Source organism: Monodon monoceros, unplaced genomic scaffold (assembly GCF_005190385.1).
Source record: "Monodon monoceros isolate NGI ecotype Baffin Bay Population unplaced genomic scaffold, NGI_Narwhal_1 Super_Scaffold_10, whole genome shotgun sequence".
In the NCBI taxonomy this organism is placed as follows: domain Eukaryota; kingdom Metazoa; phylum Chordata; class Mammalia; order Artiodactyla; family Monodontidae; genus Monodon; species Monodon monoceros.
The window spans coordinates 11461244-11486948 of record NW_021703766.1 but is presented as its reverse complement, the minus strand read 5'-3'; the positions used below and the strand labels follow the sequence as shown (position 1 = coordinate 11486948).

The 25705-nt window shown below is 38.9% G+C and overlaps 1 protein-coding gene across 7 annotated transcripts in view; it reads left to right on the top strand.

Annotated features, from left to right (window-relative positions):
* Positions 1-25705, top strand: part of CNTNAP4 (contactin associated protein like 4) — a 259157-nt gene that overhangs the window by 23941 nt on the left and 209511 nt on the right. For 6 of the 7 annotated variants that reach the window (XM_029204811.1, XM_029204816.1, XM_029204835.1 and 3 more), the window contains exon 2: positions 13113-13223. In XM_029204811.1, the coding sequence (XP_029060644.1) occupies positions 13113-13223 (111 nt within the window). Of the gene's footprint in view, positions 1-8125; positions 8136-13112; positions 13224-25705 lie in introns of those variants that run through there. The other variant, XM_029204855.1, reaches the window with a different exon arrangement.

Below are 25705 nucleotides of genomic sequence, written 5' to 3'. Positions count from 1 at the left end.
TGCTCAAAATGAAGAGAAGAACCTCTTTCAGCTTTGTGCATTGAGGAGAGGATTGGGATAATCTTCCAAGTGACTTTGGGAATGATATAGTCTTGTTGCTCTGAAATTATAGTCACACATGTGGATTCCATTGTTAACCCTAATGGCTTACTCAAAATAGAAAGTCTCATCATTAAAGCAGTATATGTGTGTCACTAAATCACACTCAAAACTATCAATACTTTTTAATAATCACTGGGCAATGATTTGAATCTGAAAAAAATTTTATTTTTTGATTCTACACCTACAGTTTGGTAATTGTGGTAGGTAGAGCAATGGCCTTCCAGGGATGTCCACATGCTAATCCCTGGAATCTTTGAATGTTACCTTACAACAGGACTGGCAAAGGGACTTCGCAGATGTGATTAGATTAAGGCTCTTGAGATGGGGATTTTATCCTGGATTATCCAGATGCGCCCAGTGTAATCACAAGAATACGTGAAAGAGGGTAGCAGGAGAGTCAGGAAGAAGATATGATGGTGGAAGCAGAGATCAGAGGGCTGTGCATGAGGCAGTCGGCCTCTACATGCTGGAAAAGGGAAGGAAACGGACTCTCCCCTAGAGTTTCACAAGGAATATCACCATGCTGACACCTTGATTTTAGCCCAGTGAAACTAATTCTGGACTTCTGACATCCAGAACTGTAAGATAATACATATGTGTTGCTTTAAGACACTAAGTTTGTGGTCATTTGTTTCAGCAGCAACAGCAAACTAATACAGCAGCCATTTACATCCTCTGCGGCTCTTCCTGGGCTGTGAAAAACAAGCAGTTGTCTGTAGTAATTCATTCAAGAACAGTATGGAGGTTCCTTAAAAAACTAAAAACAGAATTACCATATGATCCAGCAATCCCACTACTGGGCATATACCCAGAGAAAACCATAATTCAAAAAGAGTCATGTACCACAATGTTCATTGCAGCACTATTTACAATAGCCAGGACATGAAAGCAACCTAAATGTCCATTGACAGACGAACGGATAAAGAAGATGTGGTACATATGTACAATGGAATGTTACTCAGCCATAAAAAGGAAAGAAATTGGGTCACTTGTAGAGACGTGGATGGATCTAGAGACTGTCATACAGAGTGCAGTAAGTCAGAAAGAGAAAAACAAATATCGTATATTAACACATATATGTGGAACCTAGAAAAATGGTACAGATGAACCGGTTTGCAGGGCAGAAATTGAGACACAGATGTAGAGATCAAAAATATGGACACCAAGGGGGGAAAGCGGCTGGGTGGTGGTGGTGGTGGTATGATGAATTGGGCGATTGGGATTGACATGTATACACTGATGTGTATAAAATTGATGACTAATGAGGACCTGCTGTATAAATAAAATAAAATAAAATAAAATTCAAAAATTAAGAAAAAGAGTTTTTTAAAAAATAAATGTATTTATATATTTATTTTTGGCTGCGTTGGGTGTTTGCGGGCTTTCTCTAGTTGCAACGAGTGGGGGCTACCCTTTGTTGTGGTGCGCGGGCTTCTCGTTGCGGTGGCTTCTCTTGTTGCAGAGCATGGGCTCAGTAGTTGTGGCTCACGGGCTCTAGAGCACAGGCTCAGTAGTTGTGGAGCACGGGCTTAGTTGCTTCACGGCATGTGGGATCTTCCCGGACCAGGGCTCGAGCCCGTGTCCCCTGTGTTGGCAGGCGGATTCTTAACCACTGCACCACCAGGGAAGCCCCCACTCAAGAGTTTTTACATGAGCCTATTAGAAAGAAAGAAAAAAAGAACAGAAGAAAAGTTCTTTATTCTATACATTTAAACCTATTTTCTTTTAAAGACACACCTTCATTACCATTTGACTTTAGTTGTTCTATCATAGATTTAAAGGCATGTTAATCTGTGTTGTTTGCGATAAATGGAGGAGGATTCACATAAACTCCTATACCTGAGCTCACACTGTATGCATTCCACAATCTGTGTATGAGCAAATGTAGACAGAATGTCCTTGGATTCATTTATATGGGATACTTTCTATGGCTTTCATCTTTTTGCTTGCTTGACTGTATGTTGTGTGTTTAGATTGTCAACAGCATCAACCTCATGTTTGGTGAACATCATTTTTACTTGTATTATCATTTTTTTAACTAGCCATTTCTAACCTTACATGAGAATTTTCTTTAGACTGGCCTTCCTCTTCCTTAATTCGAAGCATATTTTATTTTATCCAAGTTACACACCTATTAATGTTCTAAACTTCTCCCCACCTCCGCTCCACAAAAATCCAAAATTTATGAGAGGCCCCTATGTATCTCTGTTTTAAACATCGTACATTCTACAGTTTATTATTTGAATGATTTTGAGTTTTATACCTACTTAAAGCTTCTCTCTTTAAGTCTTTTTTAGTCAAAAGTCAGTTCTGAAATTTAGATTTGGTCATAAAAGGAATGAATTCGAGATATGGTTACAAGTCTTAAATCTACTCATTGTAATAGGGAAGAAATTTTTGTACTCTATTACAAGCTAATCACTAAAGGGATGTTGCCTGTAAGCTTAAATTATACATAATGACCCATCTCTGGGAACCCTTCCTCCCAGGTAATGAGCATTAAGCTAAAATACTTTTGTTTAGCTCACAGGAAACATCCTGACCAGGCCCACCTGTGAATGACAGCAGGGAGGAAGAAATTAACACATCCCTTCAGAGGCTGACCAGAACCAGGAAATGTTTGACTTTACTCCCTCCCCTTTTAGTATAAAAGAAGCCTGAATTCTAAATCAGGAAAGATGGTTCTTTGGGGCATGAGTCCACCAACCTCTTGGTCTGCCCGCTTTCCAAATAAAGTTGTTATTCCTTGGCCCAACAACTTGTCTCTTGATTTATTGGCCTGTCGTGCAGTGAGACGTAGGAGCTTAGACTCGGTAACATCATCATGGTGTCACATGTGGTCATTTATCTGTCAGTATAGGCTTGTGTTGTGTACCGATTCCTAGAACTCTGATCCTGTCTTTACTTTTTAATTATTTCTTCCACCCCTCACCTTTGGTTGGTTTTGTTTGGTGGACTTGTAGGTCTCTTTGTCTTAATATCTGGACTTTAAATAGTTGCTATTAAACCTCTAAAATCAATCAGCCTCTGGCTGTGCTGTCTTTAAAAGTTAACTGCCTTCCCATTAATCCATTATTTGTGAAGATTAATTGGGAAAGCTATTCAAACCAAGGCTATAACTTGGGTATGTAAGCCAGTGTTTGCCTCCAAGTGAAACCTTATCCCATTAACATCAAAGAGTATTTATACACACACACACACACACACACACACGCATATGTGTGTGTGTGTGTGTGTGTGTGTATATGTAATTCACCCATGGCTTATGTAGGAGAAAATGCACAGAAATTTACAGGCTGCTGCCAAAATGAATTCTTGACAACTAGAAAACCATCTTTGTCTTTGACTCAGCTCTAGAAAAAATACTGATAAATATTTACTTGAGTTGCAGCAATATATTTTGAGTTGCAGCAATATGTTGTTTTTTAGATTTAAGCCACTGATTGACAAAGTTAGAAGCTCATGTTTGTCTTATGTCTAAAACTAGTCTCCTCAGTGAATGTTAATTTTCATGTCAGAGTCAAATCACTACTCAAGCTAAAGAATTTAGCAGTGATCTATACTCAGTGGTATCTAATTGAGTTGAAATGTTATTTTAGGTAATGATGAGAGAGAAAAATCAGGATAGGCCCATATTTTGTCACCTACTCTTATGAAAAATTATATTTTATTCAAGCCCAGTTGTATCATCACTACTCCTTAAAATTTATTCTTTTTCTTTTTTTCTCACCAGAATGTCACTGTGTGGTAGCTGCCTCCACACACTGTCAGTTGACATAGTTACACAGGGAGAAAGGGATGGGTTGTGTGATACCATAACCATTTCTTCAATCTTTAAATAGCCTCGTGAAACAGTATGAAAAGCATAAAGAGATTTGCAAAAGGAACAGATCTCTCGATTGGATAGAAATTAATTTGCAAGTCTATTTTAGTGGTTTCCAAATTACCATGGTCCTGGCTAAACTACACCCCAGACAAAGCAAGTCCGAGTGACCTGGAATAGGGCACAGTCATGGGCAAGTTTTAAACCTCCCTCAAGTGATTGTGCTAGGTAGCTAGGATGAATTGCTATAGGTGCATGCTCCATAAAAGTGACAGCCTGAGGCTGATCCGTGTATATATTATTTTATCAGGAGGCTGTTGCTACTTTTCAAACATAACCTGGGTCTTCTACAAATTCTTAGGATGGCCTTCTGTGGCTTTTCTTTGATGTGCTGAGTGAATGCTTAGAGTGGTTACAACTGTGAGGATGAGCCTGCAGAGTTGGGAAGAGCTCCTTGACGTGGAAATCAACGAAGGCCACCCAAATGAAAACAAACACAGGCTCTTTATCCAGAGTTTACTATAGCTAGGGAGTCAGCCGCCACCACTTGTGTTTGGCAGAGACTCAAAGGCAGGCAGGGGGCAAGGGAAAGCTTTATAGTGAAAAGACAAAAAAAAGAGAGAAGGCATCAGGTATGCCCTGATTGGAAGCTGTTGGCAGGGGGAAGCTGTAGACAGAGTAACCAGAAGCAGGCCATCCTATGTGATGCATTAGGTGTGTGTATTTGGGTTCTTCTGTATTTAGCAGAGATTTATCCAGTCCTTAATTGGAAGCAGGGGCACAAATTAGAGAAGCTATAAGATATTTACCAAGTACTGGCTGTATGGGGCCAATTGCTACAAGGGATTATCGTTAGGCTTCCTGCGGTGGCTACCGAGGATAGCAGGTTGGTTCCTGGGCTGGTTGCTGCACGTTATGGGTCAGAAGTTCTGTTTTTGTGTGTACTGTGGCCATTGTCCATTTGTATATTCAGTCTCTCATTGGGCAGAAGTGGTCATCAGGGACTGGATCCTGTGTCATGCCAGGGCAAGAAGATGGGACTCCTCCTGGAATCCTAAAACTGGACCTGAATAATCTGTAGAACTAACTCAGATTTGGCTTATGGTTAAAGAACAATATTGTTTTCTCACTTTGGGGATGAAATCTTGCCTTGTACACTATATTTCTGATCTATGTTAGCCTAATTCCACACTTTTCCTAAATTAGTCCATGATTTCCAATTTCAACTGGATGACAATTTCAATAATATAGATCAGAAATAAAACATTTTCTTTAAGGAAATAGATTTCTTGAAGGGAAGGTCATTCCTTAATCCTGAATTTGTCAGTGGAATATTTGGGTTAGGTCTAAATAGTAAACTGTTTTCTGAAAAGACTGAGATTCCAATGTTACCAAAGCTCCCTGTCAAAAGTCCCACTCCTGCCTCTAGTATATGGGAATTTTTGAAGGTTTTTAAGCATGTTTCCTATCTATCCTATCCTGTCCTGTCCTATCCTTCTACAATGAGTATTCCCGTGGGAAATATGATACATTAGCAGGTATGCAATTGATTTTGGCGGGTCTTCCAAATAACAGAGAAGGTTGTTCTACTCAGTGGCAACTAAGCTGAATGTTACTGAAAATTAGCCCTACTTTTGCTCAACTATATTTTAGATTACCAGTACCTGTTTCAACAATGTAGTGGCTCAGAACAACAGCTGTGTCTCTTTGGGTAAATCGTGTAACCACTGTGTCCCTTTCTCCTCAATTGTACAATGGAGTTAATAGTAGCAAATAGCATGAGGTATTTGTCAGGATTTAACACATGTAAAGCACTGAGAACATAAGCAGCTAATAATATGGACCTATTATCTTAGTACAGGTAGTATTGCACAGGGATTAAGAAAATTGAATGACTTTTATTAAAAACGGAACAGCTTTTACTTATGAGAATTAAAGCCCTTTGTAAAATAAATTACTTCTGATCAAGCTATATTAAAATACTTTCAATATAGCTTGCATCTTTATTTGTAAGAGGCTATTGAGTTTTTTCATATATACAATTCGCCAGAGGTCTAATTTCTCATTGTCTTTTTAATGACAATGGTAAGTTCTTCTCTCACGGTGAGGAGTAAATGATGTCTTTTCTGAAGTATTGATTTGAGAGCCGTAGATTTGTGTGTCTCTTTCTGCATGTGTGTGCACGTGCACACACACATGAAAGTGTCTCAACAGAAATCAGGTAATTTTTTCCCCTGGAATATGTGTATTCTAACATAATTCATTAAAACTCTTTACATGAAATCAAACAAGACTGAAAATACTAAAAAATTACCTCCCAAATTTGTAATTACAAAAAAAGACAGAACTATAGTTTCACATTTCCGACTGTATTATCAAGTTTAATGTGGAAATTCTGAGTATGAAAAGTTGTATAAAAAGTAATATATATAATTTTGCAAAAGCATAGAGTAGTAAGAGTGGTGTTCATTTCTTCCTCGGAAAGAATTAACTAATTAACCAAACATGCCTTGCTACCCTTTTGAATTGTACAAGCCTTCCCCCGATGACTGTGCTTTTAAATTTCACTGGTGACTGAAGTCCTTCATACTCTCCTGTGCCCCTTGTACCTAGAATGTGCTTTTTTTCTCCCGGTCAAATTCCCTTCTTCGCCAAGCTTGTCAAGCCGTACCCGATCCCCACCGCGTTCGGCTGCGAGTGAGTTGCGACAAGGCAGTTCATCCGCAGCAGCTGAACCGAGGGAGCGGTGGGAGCTGAGTCCCAGCATGCAATGCGGCAGCCTGAGGCCCGGGGCGAAGCGGTCCTGGCGCCGTTCCCTGCTGTGGGGGACAGCGGGATGCAGGCCAGGGCTCTCTTGCTGGGAGGTAGACAGCCCTATCCATCCCGTGTGCAGATGGTGGGAGGTACAATAAGCAGCACGGGGGGCCAGGAAGGCCTCAGTCTCCCAGGTGCCCATCCTGAAAGTTGGAGAGGCAGCAGAGAATTTCCACCTGGCCCCTGCCCTTTAGGAACCTTCCTTCTTAAGGTCAAGAGGCAGCGCGAGGGAAGCTGGGAGCTAGGACCTCCACGCCGACTCAAAGCGAGAGCTGAACAGAACCAGAGCCAGCGGCACACATGTGCCACTGATGTGCAGGAAGCAGGAGAGAGAAGAGCAGGCTACAGTGCCGGGAGAACTGAAGGTGAGGTGAGGTGAGGGCCACAGCCTGAGCTGCTCATCTGTTTACGGTGCGGCATAGGGGTTGCAGCCGTCCAGGGTCCAGGCCCAGCGTTCCCGCTCCACAGTTGGCCCAGGTTCTCCCTGTTCAGCAGCTTCTGTGGTGGGCAGTCCTCTGGAGACTTGCAGGAGTGGGTGCAGAGGTGTCAGTACTTGCACGTTATATATTTACATACGTAAATATATAAATTACATATACCACCGCGCCACCGTCTGCCTATCTTCCTTATCCCGGCCCCCACTAAGCCCCAGCACTTGTAGTGGTCTCGCCTGGAGACAAGAGGGAGAAGGACAGAGGCTCTGCCATATCCCACTGCCTCCTTGGACCCTAGAGGTACTGAGACAGGGTGCTTTCGGGAAGGAGGGGAGCCTTTGGGGGGCCATCCCTGGGGCCTGGACCTAAGCAGGGGAGGCCATGTCCTGCCCCACCTCTTGTTTCTGGACTCTCCTCCCCTTTGGGTGTGTGAGTGTGTTCTGATTTTCTTTATGGAAAAATAGACCAAAAAACAAAAATAATATATATATAGAGAGGTATTTAACTGCGATAAACTAGCCCCATGTGGCCAAAAAAAAAAAAAAGAAATGTATTCGTATTATATGTATTATTCATATTATGTGAAATATATTTATATTATATGTATGTATAAAATCAAATGTATTGTTATTAATACATTTTATGCATATAGTATGTATATAGAAATATGTTCAGACATATTTATATAAGGTTACCATGAAAGTATATGCCATCACTTAAACTTATGATATGATAGCCAACTTAGCATTTATACAAGGGTCAGCTTGTATATATATATATATATATATATATATATATATATATATACACACACACACACACACCCCCATACACACGTATACATTATACATATGTATGTTATAACACATATGCACATGCCTGTACACATATGTAGTATAATTGTATATATAATTAATATGTATTATAATTGTGTATATGATTACATATTTATATGTATAATTGTATATGTAATATATGTATAACATATGTATAACACAGTATAGTATAACTGTATATTGTATAACTATACTGTGTTATACATATATTATACATATATATGATTATACACATTATACATATATAAGTACAAATATTGTATATATACATATAGTATGTATATAATACATTATACTATTATATAAATATATGTATAGTATATACATATAGTATATGTGTACTATATACATATAACATAGTATATATGTACATATATACTGGTCCCTTGGTGAAGGGACCAGGATAGTATGATGATCTGATATAGTACTTAATTAAAAAATACAATTATGTTTTGAGCTGAAATAATATATTATTTCAGCTTTGAAAAGCTCCTTCCTTAAATGCCTGTATATTTATACACTCTGAATAGTGGTAAAGTAGAACTAACAATCACTGAAATTTGAGAGGAAGTTGAGCGTCTAGCTGGGGGATTAGTCCAGGAGAAAACTAGTTCATTGGGCTGCTTTTACTAGAGTGTAGGGTAGGGTTTCTCAATGGCTGCACTGTTGACATTTGGGCCTGGATAATTTTTGGTTGTGGGGTGCCACCCTGGGCACTGTAAGGTGTTTAGCAGCATCCCTGGCCTCCACCCCACTAGATTCCAGTAGTACCCCCAAGTTGTGATGACCAAAGTGTCTCCAGATATTGCTAAGTGTTCCCTGGGGGGGGGAGGGAAATCAGCCCCGCTTATGGTTCTCAGCTTTGCAAGACCAGAAGCTGAATTTTACTGCTTTAACTGGTACAGTCAGAGAAATCTGGTTTTCTGGAATGAAATTCACAGGAGACTGATTCTTTTTTTTTTTTTTAATTAATTAATTAATTGTTGGCTGCATTGAGTCTTTGTTGCTGCGCATGGGCTTTCTCTAGTTGTGGTGAGCGGGGGAGGGGGTCTCTACTCTTCATTACAGTGCACGGGCTTCTCATTATGGTGGCTTCTCTCCTTGGGAGCACGGGCTCTAGGCGCGTGGGCTTCAGTAGTTGTGGCTCACGGGCTTAGTTGCTCCGTGGCATGTGGGATCTTCCCAGATCAGGGCTCGAACCTGTGTCCCCTGCATTGGCAGGCGGATTCTTAACCACTGCACCACCAGGGAAGTCCCAGGAGACTGATTCTTAATCCAGAATACAATTTCATTAATGTCTAGAGGGAAATATCCGTTTTACTCGCTCCAGACTCATTATTGCTGAGATCCCCCTCCCCTGGTGTTAAGACTATTGCAGATCAAATTGGTAATAAACAAATAGCTTGGCAAACCTGGAATTGGATGTGTACCTTCTTGAGAGGTATTTTTTCTTTAGAGGTATTTTGCTCATGTCATTATGGTGTCTGATGAAATTCCTGTACTCCAAACCTAAAGAAATAGTGATTATAGTCCTGGTGTTCTTACTTACTAGATTCTGGACCCCAACTCACTTTATAAACATCATGGTCCCATCACAATGAGATGAGCAAATTAACCAAACTCTGTGACTCAGTTTTACCTCATCTGTAAAATAATATCAGTACCTCAAAGAGGAGTGGTAAAGATTGGTAACTACGTGTTGAATGGCTGTAAGTTCTTAGCAGAGAGTGCTCACTGAATGTGTTCACTATTATTAGTTCTTTGTAAGAATAACTTTAGAATATCCTGCTGCTAAGTAAACATACCACAGATTGGGGGGAAATGTAACCACCACTCAGACCTACAGCTAGAACTTTACCAAACACCAGAAGCCCCCATCTGTCCTCCCCCAACCCGTGTCCCCTGCCGACCTCTTTCCCGTATCACGTGTCCCTCTTCTCACAAGTGGAATAAGCACCCCTTCTCTTAGATTAATCCCATTCTTTTTAAGCTAAAAATAAAACAGTATTGAGTCTCAATTTATAGTGGCAAAAACAAATGTGCAATAAATATACGCCCTCTAGAGTGATTGCACTAAAGAGGCATTTTACATCGGAAACATTGATTTGAATCTGCATAATTGATTGTGAATTGCAGTTAAACAGCCTTGTTGGGTCACGGGTCACACTTATACCTGAATACTCATAATGATTCAAAAATGATTATAGTTTTGGTAGACACACACCCACAAATGCACCCCCCCCCCATATAGATAATGTGCTCATTTGCTCACGCTAACACACACATCATAGCTTCCACAGCATACTAAAGCATTTTGGTTGTGGCTTGTGATTGGGTGTAATCAGAATTTCCTTCAGCACTTCATGGATTGTTATGTCTTTTTATGTCCACACTTCTTAACACTTGAATTACAACTAGATTGAGTGTCAGTACTTAAGCCAGTCAATAGACATGCAGGAACTGTGGGCCAGTTATCAAGTCTTTTTTAAGAGCTAGCTAAAGCAGGGGTCCCCAACCCCCACGCCACAGGCTGGTAGCAGTCCGTGGTCTGTTAGGAACCAAGCTGCACAGCAGGAGGTGAGCTGCAGGCAAACAAGCATAGCTGCATCTGTACTTACAGCCGCTCCCCATCGCTTGCATTACCGCCTGAGCTCCACCTCCTGTCAGCATTATGGTGAGCTGTATAATTATTTCATTATATATTACAATGTAATAATAATAGAAATGAAGTGCACAGTAAATGTGATGCGCTTGAATCAACCTGAAACCATCCCCCCAAAATTGTGGAAAAATTGTCTACCATGAAACTGGTCCCTGGTGCCAGAAAGTTTGGGGACCGCTGAGCTAAAGAGTTTAAGGTGTGAAAGAAGAAAAAGGGGACTTTAAATGAAAATGAGACAATCTTAAAAAACAAAACGCTACCTTTAGCAAATTCTTTTGAAAGGCAATCAAATGTTAAGTTGGTAAATTTTTACTTACCACTTATAATTTAAACCTTTAACTTTAAGAAAAAGTACATATTTCAAATGGCAGGACTGCAGAAAAATATTGTAGTTTGAATAGTTAAGCAGTAAAACTGATAGTGACTATTTTATAAAAACCTATGTTCAAGAAGCATAGGCTTCATAAAATTTCAGATGAATCCAGATAATTCCTGGATTTATTTAAAATGTTTATTGTTAATTTAAAAATGGGACAATAATCCTGCATGATTTTTAATTACCAATGTATGTTAAATCCTAAATATAAGAGAAATATTTTCTGATTAGAGCAAAAATGGCAACAACTTAATAATTGTATAAAGTGAAAATCTGAAGATTGCATGAAATGAAGAATTAGCTGAATAAAATAAGTGTGTATAGATATCATGGTCAACATGAGACGGTTCTTATACTTTTCCTCACTCTTTGTGCCTTACTTTTGATTGGATATGTGATATACATAATAGGATAGATAAGACATGTATATACTTTCATATATATCCTTACATACCTATTCATATACACATACAGGTATGTGTATGTATACACACACACACACACACACACACACACACATTGCCTTCCTTTAGAAGTAACCACTATCCTGAATTCTAAGCTTTTCATTTCTTTGTTTTGTTTTGGGTTTTTTTTTGTGGTACGTGGGCCTCTTACTGTTGTGGCCTCTCCCGTTGCGGAGCACAGGCTGCGGACGCGCAGGCTCAGCGGCCATGGCTCAAGGGCCCAGCCGCTCCACGGCATGTGGGATCTTCCTGGACCGGGGGCACAAACCTGTGTCCCCTGCATCGGCAGGCGGACTCTCAACCACTGCGCCACCAGGGAAACCCTGTTTGATTTTTTAAATAGTTTTCTTTCCTAGTCACATGTGTCCCTAAATAATGTATTACTTAGCTTTGCTTGTTTTTAAGATTCTCAAAACTATCAACATATATTATATGGTCTTCTATAACTTTTTTCATTAAATATTTTATTTCTAAGATCCAACCTTGTTATTTTATTTTATTGATTTTTTGGTGTATGTTGGTGTAGTTCTTTTTCCTGCTGTATGTTATTTCATTGTGAAAAGTACTATGATTTATTGATCTCTTCTTTGATCAATAAATGTTCGGATTGTTAATCAATTTTTGCTATCATGAACATTGTTGCTAGAAATCGCACACATCTCCCTGTGCACAAATACAAGAGTTGCTCTAGGTTAATGCTTCTCAACTTTTTTTCTTATGGCACACAATAAACACTAGTATTTGTATAACACCTAGAAGGCAAAGCTTCTTGAGACCAGCAGTTCATCATAGGGAGGCTCTGCCCAGGAGGAAATACATATCAATGGACCATGGGGTACAGAAGGTCAAATATGCAAGCTGATGACAAATGGTTTTTTAAAAGTAGGTGCTCGCCTTTACACTCCCACTAGCAGGATGTTGGAGTTTCTCTTGGCCCACATTATCTGGACCATCTGGTGTTGTCAGACTTATTAAATCTTGCTGGTCTGCTGTTTGTAAAATAGTATCTAATTGTAGTGTTAATTTACACTTTGAGTTTGATCATCATTTAATAGCGGTTCTGTGCTGTGAACTCTCTGGTCTAGCCTTATGTCATTTTTTCTAGGGTGTTTTCTAACTGATTTAAAAGGAGTTTTTGTTTCTCCTTATTTTTTTTTTTCCTTAATTTGCAATACTATTTGTAAACTGTTTGGGGAGTACTTTCTCCATGTTGTGATGTTTCTCTTTACATCACATGTCTTTTGGCAACCCTAAGTTCTTAGTTTTAATCTAGTTAAGTTTATAATTCTTTCCTAGTATACATTTATTTATGTAAATTAGGAATACCGATTAGGTATTTTTGTTTCTTGTTTAAGTAAACCGTTTCTATCTCAAGATACTGTTTTGTAATTTCTACGAAGCTTTCCTTCTTCATTTCCATATGCTCTTGTCTTTAAATTCTTTTTCTCTTATTGAACTTACACTATATATAAGCAGTGGGCATATTGTTAGAGATCCTAGATTTATTGTTTTGTTTTGTTTTGTTTATTGTTTTATCTGTTGAATCCAAGTAAGCTGTCAGCACATTACTAACCTGAATGTGGAATTTTTCCTTTTGGCAGACGATTGTGATGACCCTCTGGTGTCTGCCTTGTCTCAGGCATCATTCAGCAGTTCATCCGAACTCTCTAGCAGCTATGGTCCTGGATTTGCAAGGCTAAATCGAAGAGATGGTAAGTCTGCTTTTTCTGCTCTGATTGGTTCATGACAAATCTCATTCATCTTCCATTCTCTTTTAGTAAAATCATTGTAAGTGATATATTGTAAAAGGTAATAAATTTCTTAATAAGCAAATGGCAGAAACTGATGGGATGTTCATGACAGTTAGGATTGGCTCTAGAATGGCAAAGGCTCGCACCTGTTCCGAGATCTTGTATCATCATTTTAGTGCCTCAATAATTGAATTCCCTAAATCTGGCGATCTTTTTAATGGATCTTATAAAATAAACTTTTCTTTAGAATTTTTTTATTTTTTAATTGAAATATAGTTGATATACCATATAATTTTAGTTTTAGGTGTACAATATATTGGTTTGACATTTAAATACACTGTGAAGTGATCACCATGTTATGTCTAGTAACCATATAAAGATATTACGGTATTATTAACCATATTCCTTATGCTGTATATTACATCCCATGACTTATTTATCTTATAACTGGAGGTTTGTACCTCCTAATTCCCTTCACCTATTTTACTCATCCGCTCAACCCTCCTCCTCTGATAACCACCTCTTTGTTCTCTGTATCTTTGTTGTTAGTTCTGTGTATCTAATTTCACTCTGTTTTGTTTGTTTTTTAGATTCCAGATATAAGTGCAATCATACGGGTTTGTCTTTCTCTGACTTATTTCACTTAGCATAATACCCTCTAGATCCATCTAAGTTGTCGCAAATGGCAAGATTTTATTTTTTTAATGAAAAATAAACATTCCACTGTATATGTATATACCACATCTTCTTCATCCATTCATCTACAGAGGACACTTAAGTTGCTTCCATACCCTGGCTATTGTAAATAATGCTGCAATGAACATAGGAGTGCATATATCTTTTTGAATTAATGTTTTTATTTTCTTGGGGTAAATACCCAGAAGTGAAATTGCTGGACCTTATAGTATTTCTGTTTTTAATTTTTTGTGTAACCTCCATACTGTTTTCCATAGCAGCTGCACCAGTTAATCCCACCAGCAGTGCACCAGGGTTCCTTTTTCTCTACATCCTTGCAGACAGTTGTTATTTCTTGCCTTTTGGATGATAGCCATTCTGACAGGTGTGAGATACATCTCACTGTGGTTTTGATTTGCATTTCCCTGGTGATGAGTGGTGTTGAGCCTGTTTTCAGGTGTCTGATGGCCATTTCTATGTATTCTTTGAAAAAATGTCTATTCAGGTCCTCTGCCAATTTTTAAATTGAATTGGTTGTTTTTATGATATTGAGCTGTATGAGTTCTTTGTATATTTTGGATATTAAACCCTATTCGAATATGTCACTTGCAGATATCTTCTCCCATTCAGTAGGCTACCTGTTTGTTTTGTTGATGGTTTTCTTCACTGTGCAGAAGCTTTTTAGTTTGATTAGGTCTCATTTGTTTATTTTTGGTTTTGTTTCTCTTGCTTGAGGAGAGGGATCCAAAAATATATTGCTAAGACCAATATCAAAGGGCATACTGCCTATGTTTTGTTCTAGAAGTTTTATGGTTTCAGATCTTACATTGAAGTATTTAATCCATTTTGAGTTTATTTTTGTATATGGTGTGAGAAAGTAGTCCAGTTTGATTCTTTTGCATGTAGTCTGATTTTTCCAACACCATTTATTGCAGAGGCTGTCTTTTCCCCATTGTATATTCTTGCCTTCCTTGTTGTACATTAATTGACCATATAACACGGTTTGTCACATCAGTTGATTTGCAGGTATTGAGCCATTTTTGCATCCTTAGGATAAATCCCACTTGATCATGGTATATGATCCTTTTTAATGCATTGTATATTGTGATTTTTGCATCCATGGTCATCAGTGATATTGGCCCGTAATTTTGTGTGTGTGTGTGTGGTGTCCTTGTCTAGTTTTGGTATCATGGCGATGCTGGCCTTTTAGACTGAGTTTCGAAGTATTCCTTCCTCTTCAATTTTTTGGAATAGTTTGAGAATGATAGATGTTAACTCTTCTTTAAATGTTTGGTGGAATTCACCTGTGAAGCTGTCTAGTCCTGGACTTTTGTTTGTTGGGAGTTTTTTGATTACTGATTCAATTTCATTACTAGTAATTGGTCTGTTCAGATTTTCTGTTTCTTCCTGATTCATTCTTAAAGATGGTATGTTTCTAGAAATTTATCCATTTTTTTCTATGCTATACAGTTTTTTGTTGTGTAATTATTTGTGGTGATCTCTTATGATCCTGTGTATTTCTGTGGTGTTGGTTGTAACTTTCCCTCTTTCGTTTCTGATTTTATTTATTTGGTTCTTCTTTTTTTCTTGGTGAGTCTAGCTAGAGGTTTATCAATTTTGTTTATCTTGTCAAAAAACTCAGTTCTTTTTTTCATTGGTCTTTTTTTTTCTTGGTTTCTTTTTTTGTTTGTTTTAATTACTGCTCTGCTCTTTATTATTTCCTTCTGCTAACTTTGGGCTCTTTTCTTCTTTTTCTACTTCCTTTATGTGTAAGTTCCGGTTGTCTATTTGACATTTTTCTTGTTTACTGAGGTAGGCCTATATTGCCATGGATTTCCATTTTCATTTTTCTCAGGGTATTTTTAAATTTCCTCTTTGATTTCTTCAATGACCCATTGGTGGTTTGGTAGCATATTGTTTAGACTCCAGTGTTTATGTTTTTTCTAGTTTTTTTTCTTGTAGTTAATTTCTAGTCTCATACTCATATGGTCAGAAAAGATGCTTGATATGGTGTCAGTTTTCTTAAATTTACTGAGATTTTTTCTTGTGGCCTAGCTTGTGATCTGTCTTGGAGAATGTTCCATGTGCACTTGAAGATAATGTATATTCTGTTATTTTGGGATGAGATGTGCTGTATATATCAATCCATCTGGTCTAATGTGTCATTTAAGGTCAGTGTTTCCATTTGGATGATCAGTCCATTGACGTAAGTGGAGTGTTAAAGTCCTTTACTGTTATTGTATTACTGTCAATATCTCCCTTTATGCTTGTTAATATTTGCTTTATATATGGATGTGCTCCTATGTTGGGTGCATATATATTTACAAGTGTTATGTCTTTGTTGGGTTGATCCCTTTAGCATTTTGTAATGTCCTTCTTTGTGTCTCATTACAATCTTTTTTTTTTTGTGGTACACGGGCCTCTCACTGTTGTGGCCTCTCCTGTTGTGGAGCACAGGCTCCGGACACGCAGGCTCAGCGGCCATGGCTCATGGGCCTAGCCGCTCCGTGGCATGTGGGATCCTCCCAGACTGGGGCACGAACCCGTGTCCCCTGCATCGGCAGGCAGACTCTCAATCACTGCGCCACCAGGGAAGCCCACAATCTTTGTTTTAAAGTCTGTTTTGTCTGATATAATTACTGCTAACTCAGCTTTCTATTTCCATTTGCATGGAATTTCTTTTTCCATCACCTCACTTTTAATCTGTGAGTGTCTTTAGGTTTGCAAGGAGTCTTTTGTAGGCAGCATATATATGGGTCTGTTTTCTTTTTAAATCTATTCAGCTACTGTATGTCTTTTGACTGGAGCACTTAGTCCATTTACATTTAAAGTAATTATTGATAGGAATGTACTTATTGCCATTTTGTTAATTGTTTTCTGGTTATATTTGTAGTTCTTCTCTGTTCTTTCTTCTTTTCTTGTTCTCTTCCCTTCTGATTGTCTTTAATGTTATATTTGGATTTTTTCCTCTTTTTTTGTGTGTATGTGTTATAGGTTTTTGGTTTTTGGTTCTATGAGGTTCATATATAATTATTTATTATATATAGGTATCTATTTTAATTTGATGATCTCTTAAGCTCGAACACATTCTAATAACTCTATGTTTTTAGTCCCTCCACCACATTTTATGTTTTTGACATCATGTTTTGTATCTTTTTATTTTGTGTATCCCTTAAATACTTATTGTAGATACAGATGATTTTACTACTTTTGTCTTGTAACTTTCCTACTAGCTTTATAAGTGGTTGATCCACTACCTTTACTATATGTTTATCTTTACCAGTGAGATTTTTTCCTTTTGTAATTTTCTTATTTCTAGTTGTGGCTTTTTCTTTTCTTCTTAGAAGTCCCTTTAACATTTCTTATAAGGCCAGTGTAGTGGTGCTGAACTCTTAGCTTTTGCGTCTCTGCCAAACTCTACCTGTCCTTCAAACTTGAATGATAACCTTGCTGGGTAGAGTATTCTTGGTTGTAGGGTTTTTGTTTTGTTTTAAGATTTTTTGATGTGGACCATTTTTAAAGTCTTTATTGAATTTGTTACAATATTGCTTCTGTTTTATGTTTTGGTTTTTTGGCTGTGAGGCACGTGGGATCTTAGCTCCCCAATCAGGGATCGAACCCACACCCCATGCATTGGAAGGCAAAGTCTTAACCTCTGGACCGCCAAGGAAGTCCCTTGGTTGTAGGTTTTTTTCCTTTCATTACGTTGAATACGTCATGCACTCCCTTCTGACCTGCAAAGTTTCTGCTGAAAAGTCAGCTGATAATCTTATGGGAGTTCCCTTCTAGTTGCTCTTCTCTTGCTACTTTTAAGATTCTCACTTTAATCTTTAATTTTCCCATTTTAGTTATAATGTGTCTTGGTGTGGACCTCTTTGGGTTCATCTTGTTTGGGACTCTGTGCTTCCTGGACCTGGATGTCTGTTTTCTTCCCCAGGTTAGGGAAGTTTCTGGGTGTTATTTCTTCCAAAAATTCTCTGGTCCTTTTTCTCCCTTTTCTTCCTCTGGGACCCTATAATGTGAATGTTCCTATGCTTGATGTTGTCTCAGAGGTCCCTTAATTACCTTTATTAAAAACTTTTTTTTTCCTGTTCAGTTTGGTTGATTTCCACTACTCTGTCTTCCAGATAACTGATCCATTCTTCTGTATTGTTTAATCTACCGTTGATACCCTCTAGTGTATTTTTTACTTCTGTTGTTTTATTCTCCAGCTCTTATTTCTTCTTAAATTTTCTAACTCTTTGTTGAAGTTCTCACTCTGTTCATCCATTCTCCCAAGATTGGTGAACATCTTTATGATCATTATCTTGAATTCTTTATTGGGTAGATTACTTATCTCTGTTTCATTTAGTTCTTTTCCTGAGGTTTTGTCTTGTTCTTTCATTTGGAACAGATTTCTTTGTCTCTTCATTTACCCTAATTCTCTGTGTTTATTTCTATGTATTAGGTAGTTCCATTACATCTCCCAGTCTTTTTGAAGTGGTCTTCCATAGGAGATGTCCTCTGGGCCAGCAGCACACTCCCCTCTGACCATCAGACCTAGATGCTCCAGGGGTGTCTCCTGTGTGGGCTGCATGTGCCCTTTTGTTATGGCAGGGCCCACTACTGTGGGTGGGCTGGCAGGTGGGGCTAACCCCCAACCTGGCTGGCTATGTGACCTGGTGGTGCATGGCTGTTGTGGGCCCACTGGTGGGTGTTGTCGGCTCCTGGCACTAATAGGCTAGAGAGAGGATTCCAGAATGACACTTGCAAGCGCTGGTGTCAGCTCAGTAGAAGGAGATTCCAAAAATGGCCACCACCAGTGTCTCATTACCCAGGGGAGTCTCAGCTGCCTCCTGTCTCTCTGGGAGGCTCTCCACGGGCATTAAGTGAGTCTGACTCAGGTGCCTTTCAAACTACTGCCTCTACACTGGGACTTGGAGTATGTGAGATTTTCTGCACACCCTTTAAGAGTGGAGTCTCTGTTTTCCAATGCCCTCTGACTCTTCCAAACATACGCCCTGCTGGTTTTCAAAGGTTGACTTCTGGGACCTCTTTTTCCCTGTGCAGGATCCCTGGGCTGGGAGCCCTATGTGTGGCTTGAACACCATGCCCCTCACGGAGGACCTCTGTTGCTATGATTTCCCTCATGTTTGTGGGTCACTGATCCTGTGCTGGGGTTACTGACTAGACTCCATCTCTGTCCCTTCTACCTGTCTTGTTGTGGCTTTTTCTTTATATTTTAGTTGTGGAAAATCTTTTCTTATCTTCATGTTGTTCTCATAAATAGTTACTTTCTTTTCTTTAATAAATTTATTTATTTTTAGCTGCATTGGGTCTTCATTGCTGCATGAGGTCTTTCTCTAGTTGCGGCAAGTGGGGGCTATTCTTCGTTGTGGTGCACAGGCTTCTCATTGCAGTGGCTTCTCTTGTTGCAGAGCATGGGCTCTAGGCACACAGGCTTCAGTAGTTGTGGCTCGCGGGCTCTAGAGCGCAGGCTCAGTAGTTGTGGCGCACGGGCTTAGTTGCTCCGCGGCATGTGGGATCTTCCCGGATCCAGGCTTGAACCCATGTCTCCTGCATTGGCAGGCGGATTCTTAACCACTGCACCACCAGGGAAGCCCTGACAGTTACTTTCTAAGTAGTTGTTACTGTGGTGTGTGTGTGGGAGGAGGTGAGTTCAGGGTCTTCCTACTCTGCCATCTTGATCCTAAAATATACTTTTCTACAACAATATACAATCATTATGTATACAGTAGCCATGAAAATTTAATTGACCCTCTATTTCAAGATAAGCAAGGAAGTTTGCAAGAAGCGATTTTAAAAGTTGCTAGTTATTTAACAGTAATCATCCCTAAGTTTAGTTAATTCTCGAAATGAATGACATGACTTTCTCTCCTGTTGAGGAATGGGAAGTTAATAAGCTTTCGTGCTCCTTTAGGAATACTCAGTTCGTATTGTTGACTATCTCTTAGGTAGGTTGTGTTTGATTGCTTGAGTATGTTTAAAGAAAAGTGCAGATAATTAAATGGCAACTTGCTATAGATATAAGAGAATTTCAAAACTCTCTGCACTTAAAGACAAGGTATCATTATTATCCCTTTCTATAATATGCTAAGGCAAAACCCATCTGCTCATGCATTCTATGGAAAGAGGATTGGCAATACTAACAAAGAAAATATTTTTAACAACCATAAAAAAAGACACTGACATCATATATTATTAAAACCGTGATTCACTCATTTATTATTCCCTTCTCACATGCTGCAGCTACTTCTTCTAATTTTACTCCTTGATCTTATCCTTTGTGCTGTTGTTTAATGTTTGAGTACATTGAACCTTGGACATAACAAATAGATTGTGTGTGTGTGTGTGTGTGTGTGTTTTGCCATATGGTCCATGTTATAAATATCTAACTCTGTAGCATGGGTTTATTTAAAAAATTTTATCTGATATTATTTGATACAGTCCTCTATGTGTGTTTCTTTTTTTTAAATTAGGTATAATTGCCATAACTTTGTGTTTCTTAGTGTGAGAATATCATTGGAGGGTAATAACTGAGATCCTTGTATCAAATGGAGAATTTTGTGGGCTTTGAATATATTTGTGTAGATAATTCTTGTCTGTTACATTTATTTGCCTTACAGTGAAAGTTATTGTCACATTGGACTATCTCTTCCTATTTTCAATTCTGAATCCCTTACCACAGGCAAGTGGGATTTCCTAGCCCTGTGGGGGTCAGTCCAGATCCTGAACCAATGGTCCTTTCCATAGGAATGCTGTCATCACAACACTGACCTTAGAATGAAGTTTCTATCTTATATTTCTTTTTAAAGTAAAGCAGAGTTTAACATTTACCACCACTCCATTTGAGTTATAATAAGGTTTCATAGGATTTGGCCCATCAAAAGAGATACAAAATTTAATGTAACTATTTATCTTTATTTTCATTTGTTGAGGTTCAATAAATCTCTCTCTATATATGTATATATATAATATGTTATTGATTTGATCAAATCATATTTTTCATTAATTTATATACTCATCAGGAGTCTCTATCAGTAGGACTCATTTTCATTCTTAATTCATTTCTATGGCTCTTGGTGAAACACAATATTAAACTTCATGAATCTCATTTGCATGTTGATGAAATGGAGAAACACAACAGGATCGTTTTAATTATCTTTTGCTGGTTGTCAACCTGCTTGATTACATTTTTCTTTTTTATTTAGTTTTTCTTTTTTTACCTATTAATTACATAGAGTGTTCACAAGAGAATATCAGATTTTGAATGATTTATTAAAGGCTGTATATTATACTAGTATGCTGACATTCCTTGTGTTATTTAAATCAGGCTATGGAAGGGTGTTCAGCTAAGTCAGCGGGTCATGTATAAATAAACTGAATCAGCAAATAAAGATCCTAGTATCCTAGAAACACAGATAGGGTTACCTTTTTGCTATGGAATCTGGAAAACTTAGAGCCAAAGAACAGAAAAGCAAGAAATGAGGAATCAAGCTCAACAACCCACTGCTTTCCATCTATGAGATAAGAAGTGCCCTGGGTAACACTGTGATAATGACTAGGCCCTGTAATAGGGAAAGGAAATCAGAAAAAGACTACAGTTAAATGTCCATTTCTACCAGTAGGGAAGAAGAAAATTTACTTTTTTTGAGGTATATTAATTTAATTTTGTCACTTAATTCCATTGTGGGTTGAAATGTGTCCTTCAAAAGGATACATTCACATCTTAACCCGGATACCTATGAATGTGACCTTATTTAGCCCTAGAGTCTTTGCAGATGTGATCAAGTTAAGATAAGGTCATATTGGATTAGGGTGGGCTCCAGATAAGGCCTTATAAGGAGAATGAGATTTGGAGACACAGGAACAGAGAAGAAGGCCAGGTGAAGACAGAAGCAGAAATTCAAGTAATGCAGCTACAAGCCAAGGAATTCCAAGGTTTGCCAGTAACCACCAGAAGCTGGGAAGAGGCAAAGAAGGATCTTTTAGAGGATGCGTGACTGGTGACACCTTGATTTTGGACTTTGGGTCTCCAGAACAGTGAGGGAATAAATTTCTGTTACTTTAAGCCAGTTTGGGATACTTCGTTACAGCCACCATAGGAAACTAATATATATTTTGGAGCTGTAAGTTTAGTGCTACTGAAACAAATATTTAAAAATATGGAAGTGGCTTTGGAATTGGGTAATGGGCAGAGGTTGGAAGAATTTTCAGGTGTGTGATAGAAAAATCCTAGATTGCCTTGAAGAGACTGCTGTTGGTGGAAATGTGGAGGATAAAGTGCTTCTGGAGAGCTCTCCAAAAGAAAAGAGGGTCATATTATGAGACACTGGAGGGAAGGCAATCCTGGTAATAAAGTGGTGGGAAAGTGGAATGCGTTGTGTTCTAGTGTTGGGTGGAAAGGAGAATTTGTAAGTGATGAACTTGATATTTACCTCAGAATGTTTCCAAGCAACATATGGAAGATGTGCCCTGGTTTCTCCTTGCAGCTTATAGTAAAACACCGGAGGAAAGGAATAAATGGAGGAAGGAGCTGTTAAGCAAAAAAGGAACCAGAATTTGATGAGTTGGAAATTTCTCAGCCTATCTATACTGCAAAAAATGCTCTAGAGAGCACATCAAAGATGTGGGCTCATTTTGCTAAAGAGATTACGAGTGTGACTCATGAATGCAGTCCATCATCTTACCTGAACCCTGGAATACAGATGGGGTTATCCAGAAAGATCTGTGGAGGACATACTTCTGTCAATTGCATAGGAGGCAGTTTTTGAGAATTTTATCCTAGCAGAAACACTACTTGCCTAGACTGAAAGAGATGGAAGCTAGGCCAGCAAGGTCTCCATGGGTCCTGAGTCTGGGGCCAGTGGGGCCTCTGCAGGACCAGGGGGCAGAGCATCAAGCCACAGAGGATTATCTCGGGCCTTGAGACTTACTGGAATTTGCTCTGCTGGGTTTCAGACTTGCTTTGGACCCATAACCCCTTTATTCCTTTCAGTTTCTCCCTTTGGGAATGGGAATGTCTATCCTATGACTGTCCCATTATTGTATTTTGAAAGCAGATAATTTGTTTTCTAGTTTCACAGTCCACAGATGGAGGTTTTCCTCAGGATGTACCATACCCAGAGTCTCACTTATGTCTAATTCAGATGGTTTGGAAGATAAGATTTAGGATTTCTTGTGTTGATTGTATTTAGATGAGATTTTGGACTTAGAGTTGATGCTAGAATGGGTTACAACTTTTGGGGATGTTGGGATGGGGTGAATGTATTTTGCATGATGATGACATGAATTTTGGGGGGAGCAAAGGGTAGACTTCTTTGAGCTGAATTGTGTCCCCGTAAACAATATATTTAATTCTTATCACCTAGTACCTGAGAATGTGACCTTGTTTAGATCTAGGGTCTATGCAGGTATAATCAGGATGAGGTAATAATGGATTAGGCTGGGCCCTAAATCCAGTGACTGGTGTCCTTCTAAGGGGAAAGAGGTACACAGAGACACAGAGACAGAGGAGACAGAGGGAAGAAGTCCATGAGAAGATGGAAGCAGAAATTGAAATGATATAGCTACAAACCAAGAAATGTCAAATATTGCCAGCAAGCACCAGGGGGAGAATTTTTCTCTAAAGCCCACAAAGGGAGCATGGCCTTGCTGACACCTCAGTTTTGGACTTCGAACCTCCAAAACTGTGAGAGAGTAAATGCTATTAAGCTGTGCAGTTAGTGACACTTTGTTATAGCAGCCCTGGGAAGCTAGTACAAGTGCCACTGGGTAAGTGACTTCTTTTGTACTTTTTTTGCACTGGGAAGATGCATCTCAATTTGAACCTGACAGATTTCATAGCTCGGAGACGTGTGACCCAAAATTAACTGTAAACCACACAAACAAACAAAAACCAATTGCTACTAATACTGGCTTTGTAATGGAATTAAATCTCTCTGCCCTTGTATATTAGTCCCAGTTTTGCAGTTTCAGTGTAGTTTGAATTACATTCAGCATCTTAAATCGTTGCCATTATCAGTGTACAGTTCAGACAGGTTCTAGTGTGCCATTTGATGGTCCAAGTGTGTTCTTAGGGCAGAATATAAGAAGCCATATATGTAGAACTGTTCCTGAAGTTGCATTATAATCCAAATGGATGTTTTTTTATTTTCATGTACTTGGGAAACCTTGGAAATGGGTTATTGCAAACTGATGTGCTTGTATAACGCAGTAAATAAAATGGTGGTACACAGCAAAAACAAAATATTTGTATGTGTGAATGTAAACATATATATGTACATGTGTTTAATTAAATAGCAGGTTGCTTCCATAAGTGACCAATACTGTGAGTTTTCTCTCCTCTATTCTGTAAGATCAAAATATTTCCTCTTTTGCTAAAAAGTGGAATATATGTCTATATTTTCCCATTGTCTATTTTATTTATCCACAGCTAAGCCCTTCTACTCTAAATGCTTATAAAGCAATGCTTTCCTCATGCCTATAGGGTTTGCTGTTAAAATCAAGCATCTATCTGTAGAGAAATCAGCATATTTAGTTACTTGACAGGGAGAACTCTCATTCTGGATGTACTTCTAGTGAGGAAAATTATAACATTCTATACAGAATTATTTGGCGATTGTTTTTCTCTTTTTTTGGCTTTGTTGGGTCTTTGTTGCTGCGCGTGGGCTTTCCTCTAGTTGTGGTGAGCACTGCGCGGGCTTCTCACTGCGGTGGCTTCTCTTGTTGTGGAGCACCGGCTCTAGGCGTGCGGGCTTCAGTAGTTGCGGCACGTGGACTTGGTAGTTGTGGCAAACGGGCTCAGTAGTTGTGGCTTGCGGGCTCTAGAGCACAGGCTCAGTAGTTATGGCGCACAGGCTTTGTTGCTCCATGGCATGTGGGATCTTCCCCGACCAGGGCTTGAACCCATGTACCCTGCATTGGCAGGCAGATTCTTAACCACTGGGCCACCAGGGAAGTCCTATTTGGCAATTTTTACTGCCCTAAATCATTGTGCTTCTTTGCATGTAGCTATTACGCTTAAATTAAAATCCCAGAGATAAATCCCAAAGGTATTCATGGTGCATGTCAGTGCTTAAGAGGATAGATGAGGTAAATGTTTCTTGCCATTAAACATATTGCATATAATCGTTTATAATTATCACATTTAAAATGATAAAATTAATATATTTGATAACCAGTACTTTATGAGGAAAAGAATAAGAGATGAATTTTGCACAGGACTGAAAAAACTCAGGCCTCAGAAAAGGAGAGCCTCATTGGCATGGTGGGTGTAGGTCTGAAATGTACCTGATGGTCCCCAGGACCAGAAATGGGGCAGGTGAGCCTCACGAACTGAGTGTGGAGAATTGACTGCATTGGTGACCACCTGTTTTTATAGAGTTGGCTAGAGAACAAAAGATGCCAACAGTTTATTTGCTTCCATATCAACTGCTTCCCATCACATCCAGGATGCGATGTGCCTGAGTAAGCTCTCGGCCTGAATAATTATCTGAATTGCAAGGGTCCCACACCTCCATGCTGAGTCAGGCTGTAAGTACCCGACTTTGTATTAGCTTTGCCCTATTTTTCTGTCTTGCCCTAATTGATCTCTGCGATTAGGAGATGTACAGTTCTTAATGGTAGGATGAGAGCGCTTAGACATGACAAAAATTCCTGAATAGTCAGATCCCTGGGAGTCACCCCTGTAGTCACAGGACGCAAGCTTCTCCAGCACACTTGAACCTTAGTTAACCTGCTCTGCTTCTCTCCTTTGTACTCCCTCC